At 43.6% G+C, this 20,145-nt stretch overlaps 1 protein-coding gene across 3 annotated transcripts in view; it reads right to left on the bottom strand.

Moving 5' to 3' along the window:
• The window catches only part of sipa1l1 (signal-induced proliferation-associated 1 like 1), a 96,431-nt gene that overhangs the window by 35,328 nt on the left and 40,958 nt on the right, over nucleotides 1-20,145 (bottom strand). For 2 of the 3 annotated variants that reach the window (XM_015947694.3, XM_054748873.2), the window contains exons 3-6: nucleotides 5,856-6,004; nucleotides 4,037-5,623; nucleotides 3,727-3,949; nucleotides 3,345-3,475 (exon numbers count right to left, since the gene is read on the bottom strand). In XM_015947694.3, the coding sequence (XP_015803180.3) occupies nucleotides 3,345-3,475; nucleotides 3,727-3,949; nucleotides 4,037-5,494 (1,812 nt within the window). In that variant the 5' untranslated portion in view covers nucleotides 5,495-5,623; nucleotides 5,856-6,004. The remainder of the gene's footprint in view (nucleotides 1-3,344; nucleotides 3,476-3,726; nucleotides 3,950-4,036; nucleotides 5,624-5,855; nucleotides 6,005-20,145) is intronic. The other variant, XM_070544173.1, reaches the window with a different exon arrangement.

Here is a 20,145-nt window from a genome sequence, read left to right as displayed (position 1 = left end):
GTCCCCAGAAGAAGGAAAAAATGAGAGCAAGTCAACGGGGCTGAAAATGCTATTTTCTAATCCGCTTAGCCTTACGCCCTGAATCACACATACGTTGTACTGCTATTTAAATGAAAAGTAATGATGGGTGTTTCGACCACGCCAGTCACGTACTTTGAGATTTATCAGCTTGTAAAAGTTCGTAATTAGCACGACTACACACCAGAAATTGGCACGTCGCATATGTGACGTCACCACATAATCTCCTCTCCCCTAGCGTAGCTGCTACTTACCACATGACCAGATGTATGGTGGATATTTCCTCCTGTGGGTAGTTTGCTGAACTTACAGCCATTTTCCCTCAGTTTTTCTCCGTGTTTGGTTCACTTTAGTGAAGCGCATTTGTAGTCCTGGACTTATTTTCACACAAAACCTAAAATATCGTTTACCCTCATTCGAAAATAAGCCTGTTCTTGGTATCAAAAAGTTTCTTTAAAATTCACGGATGTAAGGTTTGGCAAATTGAGTGCTTTAAGAGCTCAATATATATATTACCTCTACTTATGACCAATAAGCTGTGATACTCTATCTAAATATAGAATCTCAACCTTGCTTGGTCTTCACGGTGTTTAATCAGAAGATCTAGGATTCTTGCTTTATCAGGGGATTGTACACACTTCGTTTTGATTCAGAAAAGAGTCAGGTTTATAAAGGTAAGAATTTATTTTACCAACAATTAAAACATGACAAGTTAACTAAGCATTTACTGTGATGGATGGAACTAAATGTGATGTATGAACCTAAGTGTCAATGAGATGTTAGTTAGAACTTCCTTATCTAGGACAGCTGAGTTCTGGATGTAAAAGAATTTGGTTTGCGTTAAATGAAGGTGGTTGTTATCAAAACACATCAGACACAATCTGTCATGTCTACGTACCCACTCGAAAATCCTCGTGATAGATCCGGAATGTCGAAGTCCTTGGACTTCCAGGAACCGAGGCCCGTAGAAGAACTGCTGCACTACTAACCGCGCGTCTAGGACTCTTAAGGAGTCAAAACAATATCAGCTTGTTCTGCAGGAACTGTTGCGGTATCATCTTCGCAGGTGCAAAAAGATTTTGACGACATGTCAAAAGTGTTGATGGGTTAAAGAGGTGCTGCTTCAGATGGCCGGTCTGAAACTTTATCTAGAACTGAGAGATCACCCGAGAGTGATCCAGTTTTGATGTTCTCATGTTGTGATTTGTGTAGCCAACCAAAGGTTGACAGGATTGAGAAATGTTACCAAGAAACTCAGAAACACACCTTCTTTGATACGGATGCTCTGACTGGGGTAAAGGACTATTTTTGTGTCAAGAGTTTAACTTAACCTTATTTTGTTCTTGTGTAAGTACAAATGGTGATGACCTTGTCAAGTAAACATGCAATCAATCACTGTAATCACAACATAACATTCATTTCAAACTTCAATCACTGATCACAGATTAATGAAATATTTCATTATATTATAATTATTATAAGTAGCAATAAACAAATGTTTATTTAATGATTATCTAGCTTATAAGTTGTAGAAGTTCATATCTAATTTAGGAAATCCAGGCTGCGAGTGTTCCTTATATGGAGGCATAAAGAATCCTGAAAGATTGGACCTTGAGGAGAGAATGTTATTGTTGACATTGCATTATCTGTGTTCAGAGCTGCAGGCTCTGAGCTACAGCTGGTGGGATGAAGGCAGGCTGATTAAAAGGGGACACATGCAGTCTTGTGTCTCCTTTTTGACTAGATGTTGAATGGTCAAACTGTACCTAAAACTGACCATTGCTGAACGTTACACGGACATCAAATGTGAAATCCATGTCACAAAACAAGCGGAATTAGAAAATTGCGTTTTTAGCCCCGTTGACTTGCGTTCATTTTTTCTTTCTTCCGGGAACCCATTGCCCGGAAGTAGATAGGTGAGACTTAGGCTCTTTATTTAATTTGACTGAATGGTTGATGCATGTAAATTCACGGAATGATCGGATTATTTAAGTTAGTGTCCATGTGAACAGAGACTTGGGATTTCTTAGTGTGCATGTGAACAGAGACTTGGGATTTCCGATCAATGAAGATTTGAATCGGATTGGGGAAATTAGGTGCATGTAAACGTAGCTACCGTTTTACATCCGCAACAACATAAACATAACCCAAACTTCAGCAATAATAGTGGACCTCAATCGTCAGTTACATTTAGAGTGAGAAATAAATAGTGGCTGGCCTTTTTTGGGGGGTGGTTCATACATGAATGTTCAAAAAACGATCAAGCTGAAGGAGAAAACGTGTAGGTTTTGCTGATGTAGTTTCTACTATAAAGACTCAAGTTTCAGGGTAATGCAAAGCAAGGAGGACATGCACGAATAAATCAGGAGGACTGTGAAAAGTTCAAGGCCTGAGCATTTATCATGAGCAAATAAACAAGAGCTGGCAGTCTATAGTGGTCCCGAGACACTTAAAGTGTCTGCGTCTTGTGTTTGGTTGGGCCAGAACACTCGTTTTAAACAAAACCAAGAAGAGAAGTGCTCTTAACTCAGGAGAGGACAGACGTCCTTGATGGACACTGAACTTTGGTCCTCAAAACTCAGCACATCCCACTCACTCCCACACAGGCACACATTTTACTTTTATACCTATAAACCCTCTGCTCTGAAAATAGCAATTACACTGGAAACAAAAAGACAGGAGTGCAGAAGATTGTGCGTCATTTTAAGCTACCGCGAGGGCAATTGTTTGTGTTACGCTTTAATACAAGAACAATGTTTTCCTGCCTCACTTTAATACTTTTGGTCTTATTTTAGTCCCGTTTAGCTGCAAAGTGGCACAGCTCAGTCTTTCACAGACGAAGGCTGACAAACATGGTGGGTGGGTGTTTAGCTCAGGGAACGAGGACAAGAATCTCCAGCTCTAGAGTGCAGGAAAGGAGGGATTCAATCGTTCTGGCTGGAAACCAGTGATCAAGTACAACAGAAACAAGAGTACATTAGAAATTAGATCAAACATTTAAGCGTTTGAGGTGGTGTTAAGGAGCAGAGGCGTTAGCATCTTGAGCTGACAACCGTCAGCTCAAGCTTTTACATCTACCCCCAACTGTGTGCAGATCCTGTGTGTTAACTCCTACTCAATCTGAACTCATAATAGCTTCTCTGTAACATCACTCAGTACACAGTGTACTAAATATTGACACGTTTGAGAGTGTGAACATGCACAGATGGAGAAATACAGCAAATGTTGATGAATGGAAAGCTTGGTTTGAAACGAATCCCTTAGGGCGATGATAAAAACACAACAAACTCTGAAAATCCTCCACGTCTGAGTTTGTTTAACTTTACCTCACTTGTTCTGAAGATGACCCTGTAATTGTACTGCTGGCCATGCTCTTTGTGCTCCTCCAGCTTCTCCCTCCTCAGACTCACCGCCATCGGACCCAGGTTCTCGTCCACCCCCAGGTAGTTCCAGTGCTCTGGGATTTGAAGGTAAAAAAAAAAAAAAGATTTCATGTAAAGAATAACAAAAAAAACGAGAAATTTTATGAATAAATGTCAAACCACTGAAAGTAAAATCCCAGTTTTCCCTAGATGCAGATGTCATGAATACTAAATACAAAAAAAATCAACTGTCAGTGACATTTTCTCTGCAAATGCAGTTAAACCCCAGAGAGACGAGGATTAAAGGTTAAGAAACAGAAGGTCTAAAACCCTCCAGTTTTCTTACCTCTCAGATAGAAATACTTCCGGTAGTAATAGGCACCAAGGTCCACGTGTTCCATAATGTATCTTTTGGACCTGTCTGCATGCTGACTCTGTCCATCTTTAGAAGCCTCCAACACGGCCACGCCAGCGTTAGTGAAGTGGGTGGTGAGCGTGGCATCCAGAGGTCCTTCCTCTGTGCTGCCAGAGGAACTGCTAGAGCTTCCACCGCTGCCTATGCTGCCCTGCTGGAAGTCAGTTTTACGCAACATTTAAGTACAGCTCTTGCTGGTATTCCATTTAAATATATATTTAATTTCTTGCACTGAACTTACTTGTTTAGAAGGACAGATGTTTCTCTCACCCTCTCCACCGATCTCGTTCCGAAAACAAGGACAGCTGAGAACCAAATCATTGCTCTTGTCGTCACCAGGGTCCAAGGCAGGGTTGGTTCCGTGTCCTCCTCCTGTACCGTCCTTGCATAACTCTTCTTGCGAGCCGCAGGGGGACCCATATGTCCCACTCTGATTGGAGGAAAGGGAGGAAGTAGCAGATGCAGATGCGGCGGCGGCAGCAGAGGCACCTGTTGTGGTGTTCTTGCGTTTGGCCCCAGATTGACGGTTATGGATTACCTCATTGAGGTCGAACAATAAAGATTGCACATCAAAATGGGCAAAACCTTTTTGGCACATCCAAGGTTTTGGAGGTGGGCCGCTTTCATCTCCTTTGCCCCCATCTTCGGCGTCTGAGCCGGCTCTCGATGTGTCGCCCTCCACCTTCACGCTACGTAGCTTTCTGAAAATAGACTCTCCCCCCGTTTCTGACTTTGACCTTCTCTTTAAGTGCTTCTCTCGTTCCTTCAAGCGGCTGGCGGGACTACCTCTGGCTGGACAGAGGGGTCCATCTGGCAGGTCCAAGGCAGCCTGTTTTATAGGCGCCACAGTAAGAAGTTCTGTTAGCCGCTCCGGAGTTGGGCTTCGCTGATCGGGAGCCTCTGATGACTGGTAGCCCTTTAGCATGTCAAAGAAGCTCTCTCCTGACACACCGTGTTTGTCGATAGAGGAGGTGCTGCCGTACTCCCGGTGCATGGGTGTCCATCCAGAAAAGGACCAGCCCTCGTTGCCATCCCCATCCAGCTCACTGATGGTTATATCGCTGTTACTGCGCTGGCGGATGCGTCTCATGCCTTTGCGAGGTGAACCTTGGTAACCGTCAGGTGACAGGAAGCGACTGTCCTTCCCTTTGCTTTGCATTTTGTTCTTTAGTGTGTTTTGGATGTTGCGCAGCATGGATGAGTCTTGTGGGCTTATGAGGTGACCCAACTTCGCCGAGAGGTTGCTGTGGGCCGTGACGGCGGACACACCTCCTCCTTCTCGTCCACCTCCACCTCCACTGCCACCACTACTACTGATTCCTCCTCCTCCACTCCCTCCTCCTCCCAGAAGTCTTTCTCTGTCTCCACTTCCTGATCCTGAAGAGCTGGTGGTATTGGTGGAGCTAGGCGAGTCTGTTTCCACGGTGATGTGCCAAACCCCTCCTCCTCCTCCTCCCCCTCCTCCTCCTCCTCCTCCATCTTTCCTTGGGGGCCAATCAGCTACTCGAGCTCGAACCCCCATTTTAGGGACACCGGGGTTGGTGCCAGTGGTTGATGAGGAGGAGATGTGTGCGCTTTCGCTGCGAGGTGGCGGTGCTCCTCCATTGGGCAGTCGAAGGCGACGGGTGTAGAACTCATCGGTGGCTGGTACAGAGCCTCCGACCGAGCGCTCGGTCTGAGAGCGTTTCAGACTAGTCATGATGAGGATGGTAGAGGGTGTGGGGAGGGGAGGTGGGAGGAAAAGGTAAAGATAGGATGCTGACGGTTTTAGATTTGAGACATCATGATGCCCACGGAGGGAAGTGATGAGAGACGTTCACATCTGGAGCTGCAGAAAAAGAAACGTAACAAAGATGCAGTTTCTAAGTAGAACTTTTAAAAAAAAATTCAGTACCATTACCCCTACTTTCAGTTATACATCAACGTAGACGGATTCGTAAAAAAACACTAAACTCAGGCTAGCTTAGAAAAACGTTACTAAACTTTATAAAGCACATTTAAAATGACCAACAGTGACCAACAAAAACTTTATAAACTAAAACATTAATACGACAGTTTACCTCTGAAGAGCTACAGCTTGAAACTAAAGATGCTGTTGCAGATTTTCACTGCTGAAGTCTCTAAAAAGCCATCTGCATTGGATTCCTGTGTGAAGAGATCTCCGTGTGGAAAACTGGATGCCAACTCCTAGAACAGCTGCACGGAAACCCTAACGGAAGATCAAATAATAGACAAATGGAAAGAGAAAAGGAATGCATTAAATTGAGTTCATACCATTTATTTTACTAGCCTATATTAGCTAATGTGTAAGAATACAGCTACAAAACTATTAAGATGTTATCTCATGTTCACAATAAAATGAGTTTATGGTAAAAATTTAACAGCCAAGTTGCAGGTAAAAGCCCCGAATTATGAGGTCAAAATTTTGGATGTGGCTTTGATGGGTTAGGGTAAAAAAAAAACAAAGAGTAAAACTGCAGACGCTTCAGGGTTTGATTTGGCCAACGACCATAACAAGCCTTGCTAGGTGTTACATTTTATACTTAAGACTGTATTTAACTGTGCATATTGTAGATCCATGGTGAGTAATGAAATGTAGAATATATTCAATGTCAATTCTTTCAAATGTCTAAGGCACAGCATAACTCTGCAGCTTATTAAACCTGTCAAAACAATGTACAGACGTTGTTGAGGGGCTGCTGCTTCAGGATGCCAGGCTAGCTTTCCTGCTGGTTTCTCCACAATGCTGCACCACCTCTCTTCTCCAGAACATACTTTGTGTCTCCATGGAGATGAGCAGTCTTGGGGAGTTTGTGCTTCTCTGTGGTGTGTGTGTGTGTGTGTGTGTGTGTGTGTGTGTGTGTGTGTGTGTGTGTGTGTGTGCGTGTGCGTGTGCGTGTGCGTGTCATGGTATGAAAGAGAGAAAGAGCTATCCCGCTCTTATTCCAGAAAGCTCACAACCAACGAACAAAACTGTTTTGGGGCATTTTCCTATTTAGTGGAGTTTTAATTCTTGCAATTGTGTCTAAAATGCACAAAATGTTCTGTGAGATTTTGGAATGATTCCCAGAAAGAAGTTTAGCTCTTTTCAGACATGCACGGCTTTCCAAAACACTAAACTAAACGGTTAGAATCTGCTTGCTGGTGCTTTTCTCTTCCTTCTTTCCAATGGCAATTTTACTTGGTTGAGCCAAAAAACAAATAGTTAATAAGACAACAAAAGCCTAAATTCCTGCAGCTCTATTATACATCAAAGACCTTAATGAGCTTTTGATTGGTGCTTGGATTAGCATTTATTGTGCTGCTAAATAACTGCTCCAACTTACTATATTTTTTCTATGCTGCAGCCATAGGCTTTGACAAATGAACAAAATAACTCACACAAACACACACACCAGGAGGATATTAATAGAGATGGTTTGATCCGAGATGGCACCATGTAAGTGTTTCTTTTTGGTGAGCTTTTGTTTCATTTTATTTTTAAATAAACATCTCCAAAACACAAGAGAGGACACTTTAAACATCAGGAGACCTATTGCGGTGGTATTTCTCCCAATTGTCTTTCCATCGTTGGTGGATTTATTACGTATTTTGGCCAAATGTGCTTTTAAACCATTTGCTGTGGTGAAGCAACTCAGAATAGGTCAGCTTATGGACACCGCTGCCTGAAATATTCCTCTCTGACAAGCCTTCAATGTGCAATTAAACAGATGAACATCAGCTGTTTTGGGGAGAAAAACATACTTTATCACTTGGTTGTGCTTCTACACCAGTAGTGATTTGTAATAGTGATCCAAAAACACTGCTGTCCATATTTTGAATAGTTTATCAACTTTAAAGCCCGTGAGATCACTTTGTTCATTCTAGCTAGTGTACACTTCCTACCGTAGGCTGGAGGCATAAAGGCTGTGAATGACCCAGACTCATGGGTTATTTTCCTTGGTGACTCACCTCAAATGAAAACTAGCCAGATGTAGACCGTTTATGAAATGGACTGTAAATCCCTGTTAAATCTCCATAAGATATCCATCAGTCTTGTGATGCACTCGGCTACAAATACATTTACTTAACTGGCAGTAAATCTAACTTATCACTGTACCCACATAAGATGTGATGAGCAGGAATGTCCATTAAATATTTAAAAGAATGTAATCAACATCGTGATTACTTAACTCTGTCAGTCTGACAACACGAGCCATTATTGTTACAAAACCTTTTTCTTTTAACTCATTCACTGCCAATGACGGCTTTAAAACATTGACATTCCATCGCTTTCTACATGCTGAACGTTTACTCCATGATGTAAACTTTAACTCCTGCAGTGTAGAGGAAACGTGTTAACATACGTCAACACGGTGGATTTAATAGAAGCTTTAAAGAACAAACTCTGGACGGTGTGAGGTGAGTTTGTCTCACTGCAGAAATAAAAACACACACGGAGCGTCAGCAGTCAGACGCAGCCGCTCACCAACACTCGTGTGTGTGTGTGTGTGTGTGTGTGTGTGTGTGTGTGTGTGTGTGTGTGTGTGTGTGTGTGTGTGTGTGTGTGTGCGTGTGCGTGTGTGTGAGCGTCAGAAGGCTGAACAATAACCTGTAGAATAATTTAACTCATCATGATAGAGCAGCTTCTCTGTGGTGGACCACACAAGCTTCTGCCACAATAAATAATAATAATAATAATTATTATTATTATTATTATTATTATTATTATAATAAATCACACACAAAGTTGTGAACATTTTAATTTCCTTTCTGAACTATTTCTGTTGAGTTTTAATGTATAAAATCTGTTAGATTGTTACTGACAGCAGCTACGTTTAAGTTTCACTTCCTGTTCTGACTGAACGCTGCTGCAGCATGGAGGTGTAGTTCTCAGTCATCCTGGACATGATCATCCTGAGAGTTTTAGCTGAAAACAGCTGGACGTTTCTGGATGTGCTGGAGACATTTAGCCTCTCATCCCAGAGGCTGCTTCCACACTTTGGTTGTGGTCAGAAACAAACACACTGGTTGTGCTGCAAGTTTTTTTCTTTTTTTCTCCAAAACACGTTTTTGTCTAAATGAAGGTGATGATGTTGTTGATAGAATTAAAATTCATGTTGAAGTTAAGTTTATTTCATCAAGTAGGACCTGTGGTTAGCTAGTTCATGTAAAGCATGCCATGTCTTGAAAGAATCGGAATCGGGAATCGATAGGAACCACAATCGAAACAAGAAATTGGAATCGGAATCGTTCAAAATCAAACAATGCCCAACCCTAACAAAATGTCAAACCATGTTACAAATTTCTTACCTTTTGTTTAACAAAAGAATAAAAGAAAGTTGATGATTTCATCCTTTCTTCCACAGAAATCCTCATATAAGAGCATTAGGAGTAAAGAAGCAGCGCAGAGCTACCGCAACGTCTCTGAACTCAACACCAACAGTGAGTTCCAAATAACACCTGCAGAGCGGCCTCTCTATACGTTTCCACTGGGATTTAGGAAGTACTTCTAATGAGAGTTTGGGAGAGTAAGGAAAACATAGTAGGAGTTAAGAGAACAGAGTGAGTGGGGAGAGGATTAAAGTAAGTCTTAAGATGGAAGACTGGGAATTGAAACAAATGACTGTAGTGCTGCATGGCCTTCTGCAGCCGCTGAGGACCAATTACTCTGGCACATCCACAGTAACCTTTAACGGTGTCTAAATAAGGTCGATTCCTGAGGTAAATATGCAGTATCACAGCTCAATGCTGCTAATTGCTGCTGAGGCTGTCTGTTACTGAAACGTGCAGCTTTAAGAAACGATGGAGGCTGGAAAGATCAACACAAAACTACAAGACAATGAGGGTGTTGTTGTGACATCTGAATAAACAAATAGGAATCTGTTGAGCCGACTTAAAGAGTCTATGTGGTTACTTGAAAAACAGAAAATTGTGTAATGTGCAATTTTACTCTAATCAACGCTAAAGCTTCAAAGAGGTGTCACAAATTTGCAGGGAGGGTTTTGGAGCATGTCCAGCCAGAACACCTGAGGGAGTATTCCTCTAGGCTGGTCCGGTAACACCTTGGAGTCCCAAGGTGAGGAGCGAGGTGAGCGTCTGACAAAGTAATTGTTCGGCAGGTTGTGAGAGGGAGTTTGTGGACGAACGAGGAAAAGGACAAGTAGCGCAAGCTGTTCATTTTCAGGACTACTTAAATAAAATCCCTGGATGACTGCGAACCTTCCCCAACAGTCTGTAAATAACAACAAATCCCATGTAAATAACTTTGCAATGCAAAACCAATAGTAATGTAAAAGGTCTATGAATTTATGTTGCATGAATTCATTTGAAATTTGGAGTTGTAAGACTGGTAATCCTCTTTAGCCTCGACTAGCTGCTAGCTCTTCTGTCCAGTTTGGCATGAAATGCATTTGTCCAAACAGAAACGGTTCAGGAAACCATCTACTGATGACATGGTAGTTATTTTCCACTTTACTTGTTGTTATGAACACAAAATAGCAGAAATATCCCTTTCACAACATGTCTACTCTGTATTAACCAACCTTGCACAGATTGAAAGGCTCAATATTTCACTGAACCACGACAAATTAACTGTTTAGTAATTATAGTGTTCAGGAACCTCAGGGCCATTTTCTAACTACATTTCTGAAATGAATGAATGAATGAATGAATGAATGAATGAAGGAATGATTGCACTATGTGTAACATAAGTATTGGTGGAAAAGAAATGATGTCTCATCATCAGTAATTTTGCTATTCATAAACATTTCAACAACTTTAGAAATGATAATTTCCCAAACGTTCCTGACCGAGTCTGAGTTTTGTTGCCGAGCACCACAGGTGTGTCAGTGTTCACCACTGCGCGACTGTGAAGCTGCTCCAGTGCACAGTGAGTCATGCACACCTGAAAATTACAGATGAGCTGACTGACTGACAGAGGCTGGTGCTGAACACAAAAAAAAGGTGGTCAAATTAAAGCCTTTGAAGGAGTGGGAGACGTAAATTTGAGCACAATGTTCCCTAAATGCTTGAGCGTATTAGAAGAAGACAGATTACAAAGACTGAAACCCTCCTATTATCAATTTCTTCTCAGCATAATCATCAAATTCAGAAACAAGTTCCATCTAAATCAAAATGTGTCTGTTAATCAGCCGTATTGTGTTTAAAATGAGCTGTTCTCTCTGCTCAACAACGAGCTCCGTTTGGTAATCACAGGACAGGTGGATTTGTTAGGTGGACTAGAGGCCAGTCAGTGAAAAATAACTATGTTTGAGACAAAATTATGCAGATTGTGCTGTACCACATTTTTCATACACCTGTTCCCCCAGTCAGACATTTGTACACCAACTGGCGAGTCAAGTCGTGTCACATCATGCTTCTGTTGTTTTTGTTTCTCTACATGCTGACATAACCAGCAACGTTATGTCTCAACGGTTCTGAAACTCTCACAACAGATTCACAAACTTCATAACTGGTGACCGACACAAGAAGGAAGACCTAGAAGTGCCCAGATGATGAAAAAACGTGAATATACCAACATTTAAAAGAAATAAAAGAATCAACTAAAACGTAGACATGTTCTCTTGGCGATCTGCTATCAGGACACTGCAGGGCGTTGGGGTGTGACAATAAAGGGAAAAGTTTCACAAGAGGGCTTAAAGTCAGTTCCAGTAATAAAAAGAGCCCGGGGAAAACAAGAGAGAAGATGATTCAGACATCCAGTGTGTACTGTCATGTCTGTTCCTCTGTCTCACACAACAACACAAGGGACTCGGGTAACAACAAATGTTGCATCTCATTACTTTTTCTCACCCCAGTCATCTTTGTCAGGCTCCGAGACATTAGTGGCTTATGTGTCTGGAAGTGAAAGGTCAAATTAAAGGATGTCCTCTTGTGGATCCAACATAAAATATATAATAATCTAGTCTTTATTGGGTTTTAAGAGTACGTGAATAAAACAAGAAATGAACACAATAGTAGAGATTACATCATAACATGACTAACAAAAGCATCAGTGGAATAAAAGGATTCTCGTATCGCTCCAAGCCTTTACTGGGCTGCCTTTGTTTAAAGTTTTATATAACTATCAATCAATCTTTATTTATTTATGTAGCGTCTTCCACTGCCTTTGCGGGAGCTCAAGGTGCTGAACATAAAATACACTAAAAACTTTAAAGGCAATAAAAAGGTGATAAAAGCAACATTCAAATTGTAAAAGTAACATAAAAGCATAAAAACAAGTTGCATAAAAGCCAAACAATAAAAATGAGACTTCGACCTGCAGTGATGGTGACAGTTTAATATCAAGTGGAAGCTCATTCCAGAGAGAAGGAGCTAAGACTGAGAAAGCCCGATCACCTCTAGACCTGTACCTAGTCTGTAGGCCAGTCAGTAGCTCCAGGTCAGCCGAGTGTAGAGTTTGTGATGGGGTATGTCTTTATTACTGCCGCCAAGTATGGTGGAGCACTGACATAGCACAGAACTTTAAACTTAGCTCGAAAACCTAAAGGGAGCCAATGTAATGAGGTCAGCACAGGAGTGATGTGTGCCGACTTACTCGACCCTGTCAGAAATCTGGCTGCAGAGTTCTGAACCAATTGTAGAAGTCTCAGTGCTGCCTGATTTACCCTAACATATAAAGTAGGGCTGGGCGATATGGCCTAAAATCAATATCACGATATATTGAGGATTTCACCTCAATAACGATAAATGGACGATAACCACAGGTATGCGCAGAATCAAAACTTGTCCACTAGATGGGGCTGTCACATGTATCACATTGAGTCACATTTTTACGTGACTCAAGGTGGTATAGCTTCTAAAAGGAACATGAATGTTCCCAAACCACACACATCTTTTCATTTTTTTTATTATCAAATTTATTGACATGGGAAAAATTATCTCGATAAGAGTCAGAAATTTCGATTGGGGCAGCAGTAGCTCAGGTGGTAGAGTGGGTTGCCTCATGGTCATGGGTATTGATTCCAGCTCCCGCCAGGGGTATTCTGCTACTGTGTCCTTGGGCAAGACACTTTACCCAACTTGCCTGTGTTGATGATGGTCAGAGGGGCTGGCGGCACCAAATGGCAGCCTCGCCTCTGTCAGACCGCCCCAGGGCGGCTGTGGCTACATAGTAGCTTACCATCACTAGCAGAGTGTGAACGTGAGAGTGCATGAAAGCATCTTTGAGTGTCCTAAAAAGGGCTATATAAGTTTGATGTGTTATTATTATTATTATTATTATTATTATTATTATTATTATTATTAGTGGTAGTAGTAGTAGTAGTAGTAGTAGTACAAAAACATTTTGATTTCTTGCCCAGCCCTAATTTAAGAATTAGAATAGTTGAGCCTGGATAAAACAAATGCGTTGAGCACAGGCTCCATTTGATTTTGGTTATCTGTCGCAGGTTAAGGAAGCAAGCTCATACAACCATATTTATGTGAGCTTCCAGCCTCACCCCCAGGCTGGTGACAGCTGGCTTCTTGTGGTGAGAGAGAACATCTAAACTGGGAGCAGTACTCACACCCACCTTGCTAGACAGGAGAAATGTAAGCTCTAACTAGGCAGTGTGTAGCATAAAACATAAGTGCTAATAAAATGCAAAAGTTGTGTCCTGACAGTTGCCAAATATCCCAATTCTATTCAGTTTCTTCACATTTTATTTGCCTTTTATTGTGATTTGTCATCAGTCGTGCTTTTCTCACACCAACTGACTCTTGGACATGAAACAGAGATGGATTCTAACCAGGGGCACGGTTAAACTTGGTTTATGCTTGACGCATTCACTTTCCGCGCGGTGATGCGGCTCGCGGATGGAACGCGCTTCACAACTCGCAGTGTTTATGGTTCATGCGGCTCGTCTCTGCGGTGAGCCAATATTCTCCCAAACTGAACGGGGCAGCATGGAGCTCTACGGCAAGCATCCAACACTACACCATAGTAGAAGCAAAAATTACTGTTTACAACATGGCATTTCAGCATTTTTAACAGCGTCCTCGTCTTTTCCGACAGTGCGAGCTATTTCTCTCCAAGAATTATTAACAACATGTTGACCACGGTGATCTTTGAGAGCTGAATCATACAAATGTCTGTATTTACGAACCTCTGCCGTACTAGTTCTTGCCGGTCCGCGTGCTTAGAAATTTTCTGAGGTGCGCGTTGCGGAAATTCTGGACCGTGTGGAGGGGCGTGGTTGTTAAAATGACGCAAAATGATGCAACTTTTCCGCGCGGAGCCGTGCGGACCTCGCGGACGCGTCAAGCATAAACCAACCTTTAGGGGGTTGCTACTTGCCCCAAATCTGAACTTTACTTTAGAGTGGGGGTAAAAAAGTTTGGAAGTAATGTGCAGTACCAACGTCCACCAGAGAGGCAGCAGCTGAATAGAGTAGTCCGCCTGTATAAATGGCCTGTATTTGATATAGCGCCTTCTAGAGTCCTGGAACCCCCCAAGGCGCTTTACAACACAATCAGTCATTCACCCATTCACACACACATTCACACACTGGTGGGGATGAGCTATGATGTAGCCAAAGCTGCCCTGGGGCGCACTGACAGGGGCAAGGCTGCCGAGCACTGGCGCCACCAGTCCCTCCGACCACCACCAGCAGGCAACGTGGGTTAAGTGTCTTGCCCAAGGACACAACGACAGCAACAGACTGAGCGGGGCTCAAACCTGCAACCTTTCGATTACGGGGCGAGCACTTAACTCCTGTGCACCATTGCCCCAATGTATGCTGCGGACGCATGCATGCGAAGACAGATGCAAACATGGATCTTAGGAAGCTCTTTGGACTAAAAGTACAGAGGACGATTGACAAAAATGGCTTTGATGATTCACAATTTATAGATTAGTCATTTTAGATTCATTCATTTATAGAAAAAGTGTGAAGTTGTGGTGCAAAGAAAGTGGACAGCTGGATAATGTTGTGTAGGGCTAGTTGATTACATAGAAAGAATGCAACAAAAGAAGGCTTGGATTCAAAACCTTTTCTAGTCCAAGAGAGAACATCGCTGCCAGTTTACCCTCAAAGTCATGACATAAAACACTCCAAACAATTGCATAATATTAAAGACCCCTTCTCACGTCCTACATGCCTCAACAATGTTGAAACTGTGGAAAGTACAATTAGCCACAGGCTGAAAATGGAAGCTTGTTGGAAGGGTTGCTAGGAGACTGCGTTTTCTCTCAAAGAAAGCTCTATTCTTTAGAAGAATAAAACCAACGTGGATGTTTTTGGCTAAAGAGCGAAGTTCTACGCATCACCAATGGTTACCAATAAGGTACGTAGACCGATAGCGCTAATAATTGCTAATATGAGTTCTACAAGCTAGTGTATAATGTACTGTTCTTAGTCTAATTAATGTTAAATAATAAAAGAAAGAAAGATTTTCTGATCATTTTTTATCATTTTAAATTGTATTTTCCAGATGCTAGGATCTGGAAAGTGACCAGAAGTTTTTTTTTAATCATGTTTTATTTATTTATTTTTTTAACAATGTCTGTAAATGAAAATATAGAAAATGGACAAAAAAGTGATTTGGTACTAAAGTGTCTAACTACAGCGTGAATGAAATGCAGGTAAATGAAACTTGCTGTGGGCTAAAATGCAGCAGCGGTGGCCCGCTGTTTGTTAAATGCTCTGAAGTCATTTTACACTCTTCATCTCAGAGTGTAGATGAGGAAATGGCAAACCAAGACAGGATGAGAAGATAAGCAGAAAAATAAATAAATAAAACATTTTTCTCTTTGAATGTTGCCAGCCAGGCGGCAATCCAAAGTGGTGTAGTTTCACCCCAGATCCCTTCAAAGTGAAATTGCAATTGTGTGGAAAGATAAACGTGGTTTGTTGGGGTATTTTTTTCCCTCCATCTGCAGAGCTCGACTGTGGGCTAGGGTCTACTTTCTGTGTGGGAGGATTTCTGAATTCTGCTGTTGTCTTTTCTCTTAAGTGTGAAATGACTGAAATCATAATCTGTCTATTTGCAATCCAAACCCAGCCGAGTGACCATGATGGAGGTGGTGTGAGCAGATGGACATGAAGTATATGTGAACGTGCAGGTGTGCTTCATGCCAGGGACAGACATTTTTAGCAGGAATACCACTAGAGAAAATCAATCATCAATTATTTCCAAATGATTCCGGGCAGGATCTACAGTTGTCTCTGTTTCTGTATGCTATTGGACAACAAACAACATGACGTACTCACAGCTACAGATGTCATGTCAGTCAACAGCAGTCTGCCATTCTCAATCAAAGAAGACACAAATACATCCTTTTTAGGACTTAAGTACCTCCATATGCTCTTGACTCAAAGAAAAGCCCAAGTCGCCATCTTTGTTTGTTCAGAAACATCCCGCCAACCAAACCAACGGAGTGCTGTTACTGGACAACTACGGAGCTGTGGCCATTTTGGTTTTAGATGCAGTAACATCCCGCCCACCCGGCTGACGGAGCACTGTGTTTAGCCCACCACACAAATAGAGTGCTGTGATTGGACGAGTATCAGGATGTCTGGGGCTGTGGAGGTTCCAATGGAGGATGGCTAAACCGTTCTTTTACCATTTACTATTTCCTTTTGTTTATTATCTACTTTACTCAGGTTTTCTGCATTTGAGTTTTATCCTGTTCCTGTTCTTAACTGATTTCAATTCAGTTTATTTATAAAGCGACAATTTACAAAAGTCGTCTCAAGGCACTTTACAAAGTAACCATTCCAACTGATTCTACTCGCCAGTGCGCTGAATTCAGTTCATTATTTCAATTAGTCAATGGTTGACTATGTAAGGAGACCCGACAGATTGCATCGAGTCACTGACTTGTTGCACCAGAATTAGGGCCCGACCGATATGCTTTTTTTTGGGACCGATACCGATATAAAACTTTTAACAAAGGCTGATAGCCGATATAATGGCCGATAAATCTCCCTCACAAAAAAGAAATAAAAATGTTCTTAAGCTTAAACTCTTCATTCTCTGCCTTTTTGATGCAAACCTATTTCTCTATTACACACCAAAGAACTGTCTCAATACTCACTAGGGTTTCCAAGTAATGCAAATGAGATTTATTTAGCAGATCTCAAAAACAACAGAACAAACAAACTCAGTCACAGCATAAATCTAACATTCAAGTTTTTTTCTTGTAAACTTTGGTTTCCACAAATACATTGTAGCTTAAAGGAATATTCCACCATTCAGTAAAATTGTGTCTTGTTAAGATTCCCCAGAGTTAGACAAGTCAGAAAAAGCATTTTATAACCAGCCCAATATGACCTGGCAGCAGTTGGTTTTCTTAGTTTAGCATAAAACAATGTAAGTGAATTCACACACATTGTAGTGTTTTTATGTAGGTGAATGCAAGCCTTCCCTTCCATTGCTGTATGCTAAAACAACTGGTTACAAAATACTTTTTCTGACTTAGCCAACTCTGGGGAATCTAACAACACACAAGTTTAGGGACAGAAGATCCCTATAAGAATATTAAAATAATAAAAATGTAGCAATAAATAAAACGTAAAACTTGTGCTTTGTAACAAAGTAACACTCTGTGGAAGTTAACTTGAAGTTATTCAACCTGGACAGGAAATAATTGCACATAACAAACATAAATAAGAATAAATTCAAAAAAAGTTCCAAAACAATAATTTGTGTTCAAAGTTCAAAGGAGTGGAGTAGGGCTGCAACAACGAATCGATAAATTCGATGAAAATAGATTACTAAAAGCGTTGGCAACGAATTGCGTCATCGATTCGTTGTGTCGCACAACTCTTCCAAAAGCGCCCCCCCTTCCCGCCCGCCGTTGCGCGCAGACAGATCAGTGCGAGGGAGAGCCGGCAAATCAGCGCGAGGGAGAGCCGGCAGTTGTTTGGAAGAGGGACATGAGAGAGAGTCAAAAAAGTAAAAGCTTTTTAAGTTTGGGAGCATTTTCAGTTAAATCAGGCGAAGACATGCGTTACCTGCAACGTTTAGGTCAGACTTAGCTTGGCACGGGATGATGCAGCGTCTTAAACGCAAGCATGTCAGGATCATCAGCGAGGAAGGAGAGAACTCTGTCTTCGTCTTCGTCTTCCTCCGCTTATCCGGGTCCGGGTCGCGGGGGCAGCATCCCAATTAGGGAGCTCCAGGCCGTCCTCTCCCCGGCCTTGTCCACCAGCTCCTCCGGCAGGACCCCAAGGCGTTCCCGGACCAGATTGGAGATGTAACCTCTCCAACGTGTCATGGGTCGAACCGGGGGCCTTCTGCCGGCAGGACATGCCCGAAACCCCTCCCCGGGGAGGCGTCCAGGAGGCATCCTGACCAGATGCCCAAACCACCTCAACTGGCTCCTTTCGATCCGGTGGAGCAGCGGTTCTACTCCGAGTCCCTCCCGAATGTCCGAGCTCCTCACCCTATCTCTAAGGCTGAGCCCGGCCACCCTACGGAGGAAACTCATTTTGGCCGCTTGTATCCGCGATCTCGTTCTTTCGGTCATTACCCAAAGCTCATGACCATAGGTGAGGATTGGGACGTAGATCGACCACTAAATCGAGAGCCTGGCTTTCTGGCTCAGCTCCCTCTTCCCCACGACAGATCGGCTCAGCGTCCGCATCACTGCAGACGCCGAACCAATCCGCCTGTCGATCTCCCGATCCCTCCTACCCTCACTTGTGAACAAGACCCCGAGATACTTAAACTCCTCCACTTGAGGTAGGACCTCTCCCCCGACCCGGAGGTGGCAAGCCACCCTTTTCCGGTCGAGAACCATGGTCTCAGATTTGGAGGTGCTGATCCTCATCCCAGCCGCTTCACATTCGGTCGCGAACCTACCCAGCCAGAGCTGAAGGTCAGAGCTGGATGAAGCTAGGAGGACCACATCATCCGCAAAAAGCAGAGACGAGATTCTCCTGCCACCAAACTCGACACACTCCACACCACGGCTGCGTCTAGAAATTCTGTCCATAAAAGTGATGAACAGAACCGGTGACAAAGGGCAGCCCTGGCGGAGTCCAACCCTCACTGGGAACAGGTCCGACTTACTACCGGCTATGCGGACCAAACTCACGCTCCTCTGGTAAAGGGACTGAATGGCCCTTAACAGAAAGCCACCCACCCCATACTCCTGGAGCGTCCCCCACAGGGTGCCCCTGGGGACACGGTCATAAGCCTTCTCCAAATCCACAAAGCACATGTGGATTGGTTGGGCAAACTCCCATGCCCCCTCCATCACCCTTGCAAGGGTATAGAGCTGGTCCACAGTTCCACGGCCAGGATGAAAACCACATTGCTCCTCCTCTATCTGAGATTCAACTATCGATCGGACCCTCCTCTCCAGTACCTTGGCGTAGACCTTTCCAGGGAGGCTGAGGAGTGTGATCCCCCTATAGTTGGAACACACCCTCAGGTCACCCTTCTAAAAGATGGGGACCACCACCCCGGTCTGCCACTCCCTAGGAACTGCCCCCGATGACCACGCAATGTTGTAGAGACGTGTCAACCATGACAGCCCTACAACATCCATAGCCTTGAGATACCCAGGACGAACCTCATCCGCCCCCGGGGCTCCGCCGCTGTGTAGTTGTTTGACTACCTCAGCAACTTCTGCCCCCAAGATCGGACAGTCCATCCCCAGGCCTCCCAGCTCTGGTTCCTCCTCGGAATGCGCATTGGTGGGATTGAGGAGCTCCTCAAAGTATTCCTTCCACCGTCCGACTATAGCCTCAGTTGACCCCATCCCCACTGTAAACAGTGTGAGCGAGTTGCTGCCTTCCTCTCCTGAGGCGCCGGACAGTTTGCCAGAACCTCTTTGGAGCCGATCGATAGTCTTTCTCCATGGCCTCACCAAACTCCTCCCACGCCCGAGATTTTGCCTCGGCAACTGCCACTGCTGCACCCCGCTTGGCTATCCGGTACCTGTCTGCTGCCTCCGGAGACCCACAGACCAGCCACGCCCTGTAGGCCTCCTTCTTCAGCCTGACGGCTCCCCGAACCTCTGGTGTCCACCAGCGGGTACGGGGGTTGCCACCACGACTGGCACCGGCCACCTTACGACCACAGCTAGCAACAGCCGCCTCGACAATCGCAGAGTGGAACAAGGACCACTCGGACTCAATGTCCCCCACTGCTCTCGGGACGTGGTCAAAGCTCTGCCGGAGGTGGGAGTTGAAGACCGTCTTGACAGGTTCTTCTGCCAGGCGTTCCCAGCAGACCCTCACTATGCGTTTGGGTCTGCCAGGTCTACGCGGCATGTTCCCTTGCCATCTGATCCAACTCACCACCAGGTGGTGATCAGTTGACAGCTCCGCCCCTCTCTTCACTCGGGTGTCCAAAACATACGGCCGCAGGTCAGATGATACGACTACAAAATCTATCATCGACCTGTGACCTAGG

Source organism: Nothobranchius furzeri, chromosome 2 (genome assembly GCF_043380555.1).
Source record: "Nothobranchius furzeri strain GRZ-AD chromosome 2, NfurGRZ-RIMD1, whole genome shotgun sequence".
NCBI lineage: Eukaryota > Metazoa > Chordata > Actinopteri > Cyprinodontiformes > Nothobranchiidae > Nothobranchius > Nothobranchius furzeri.
The sequence above is the reverse complement of the archived record's forward strand: the minus strand, read 5'-3'. Positions and strand labels throughout refer to the sequence as shown.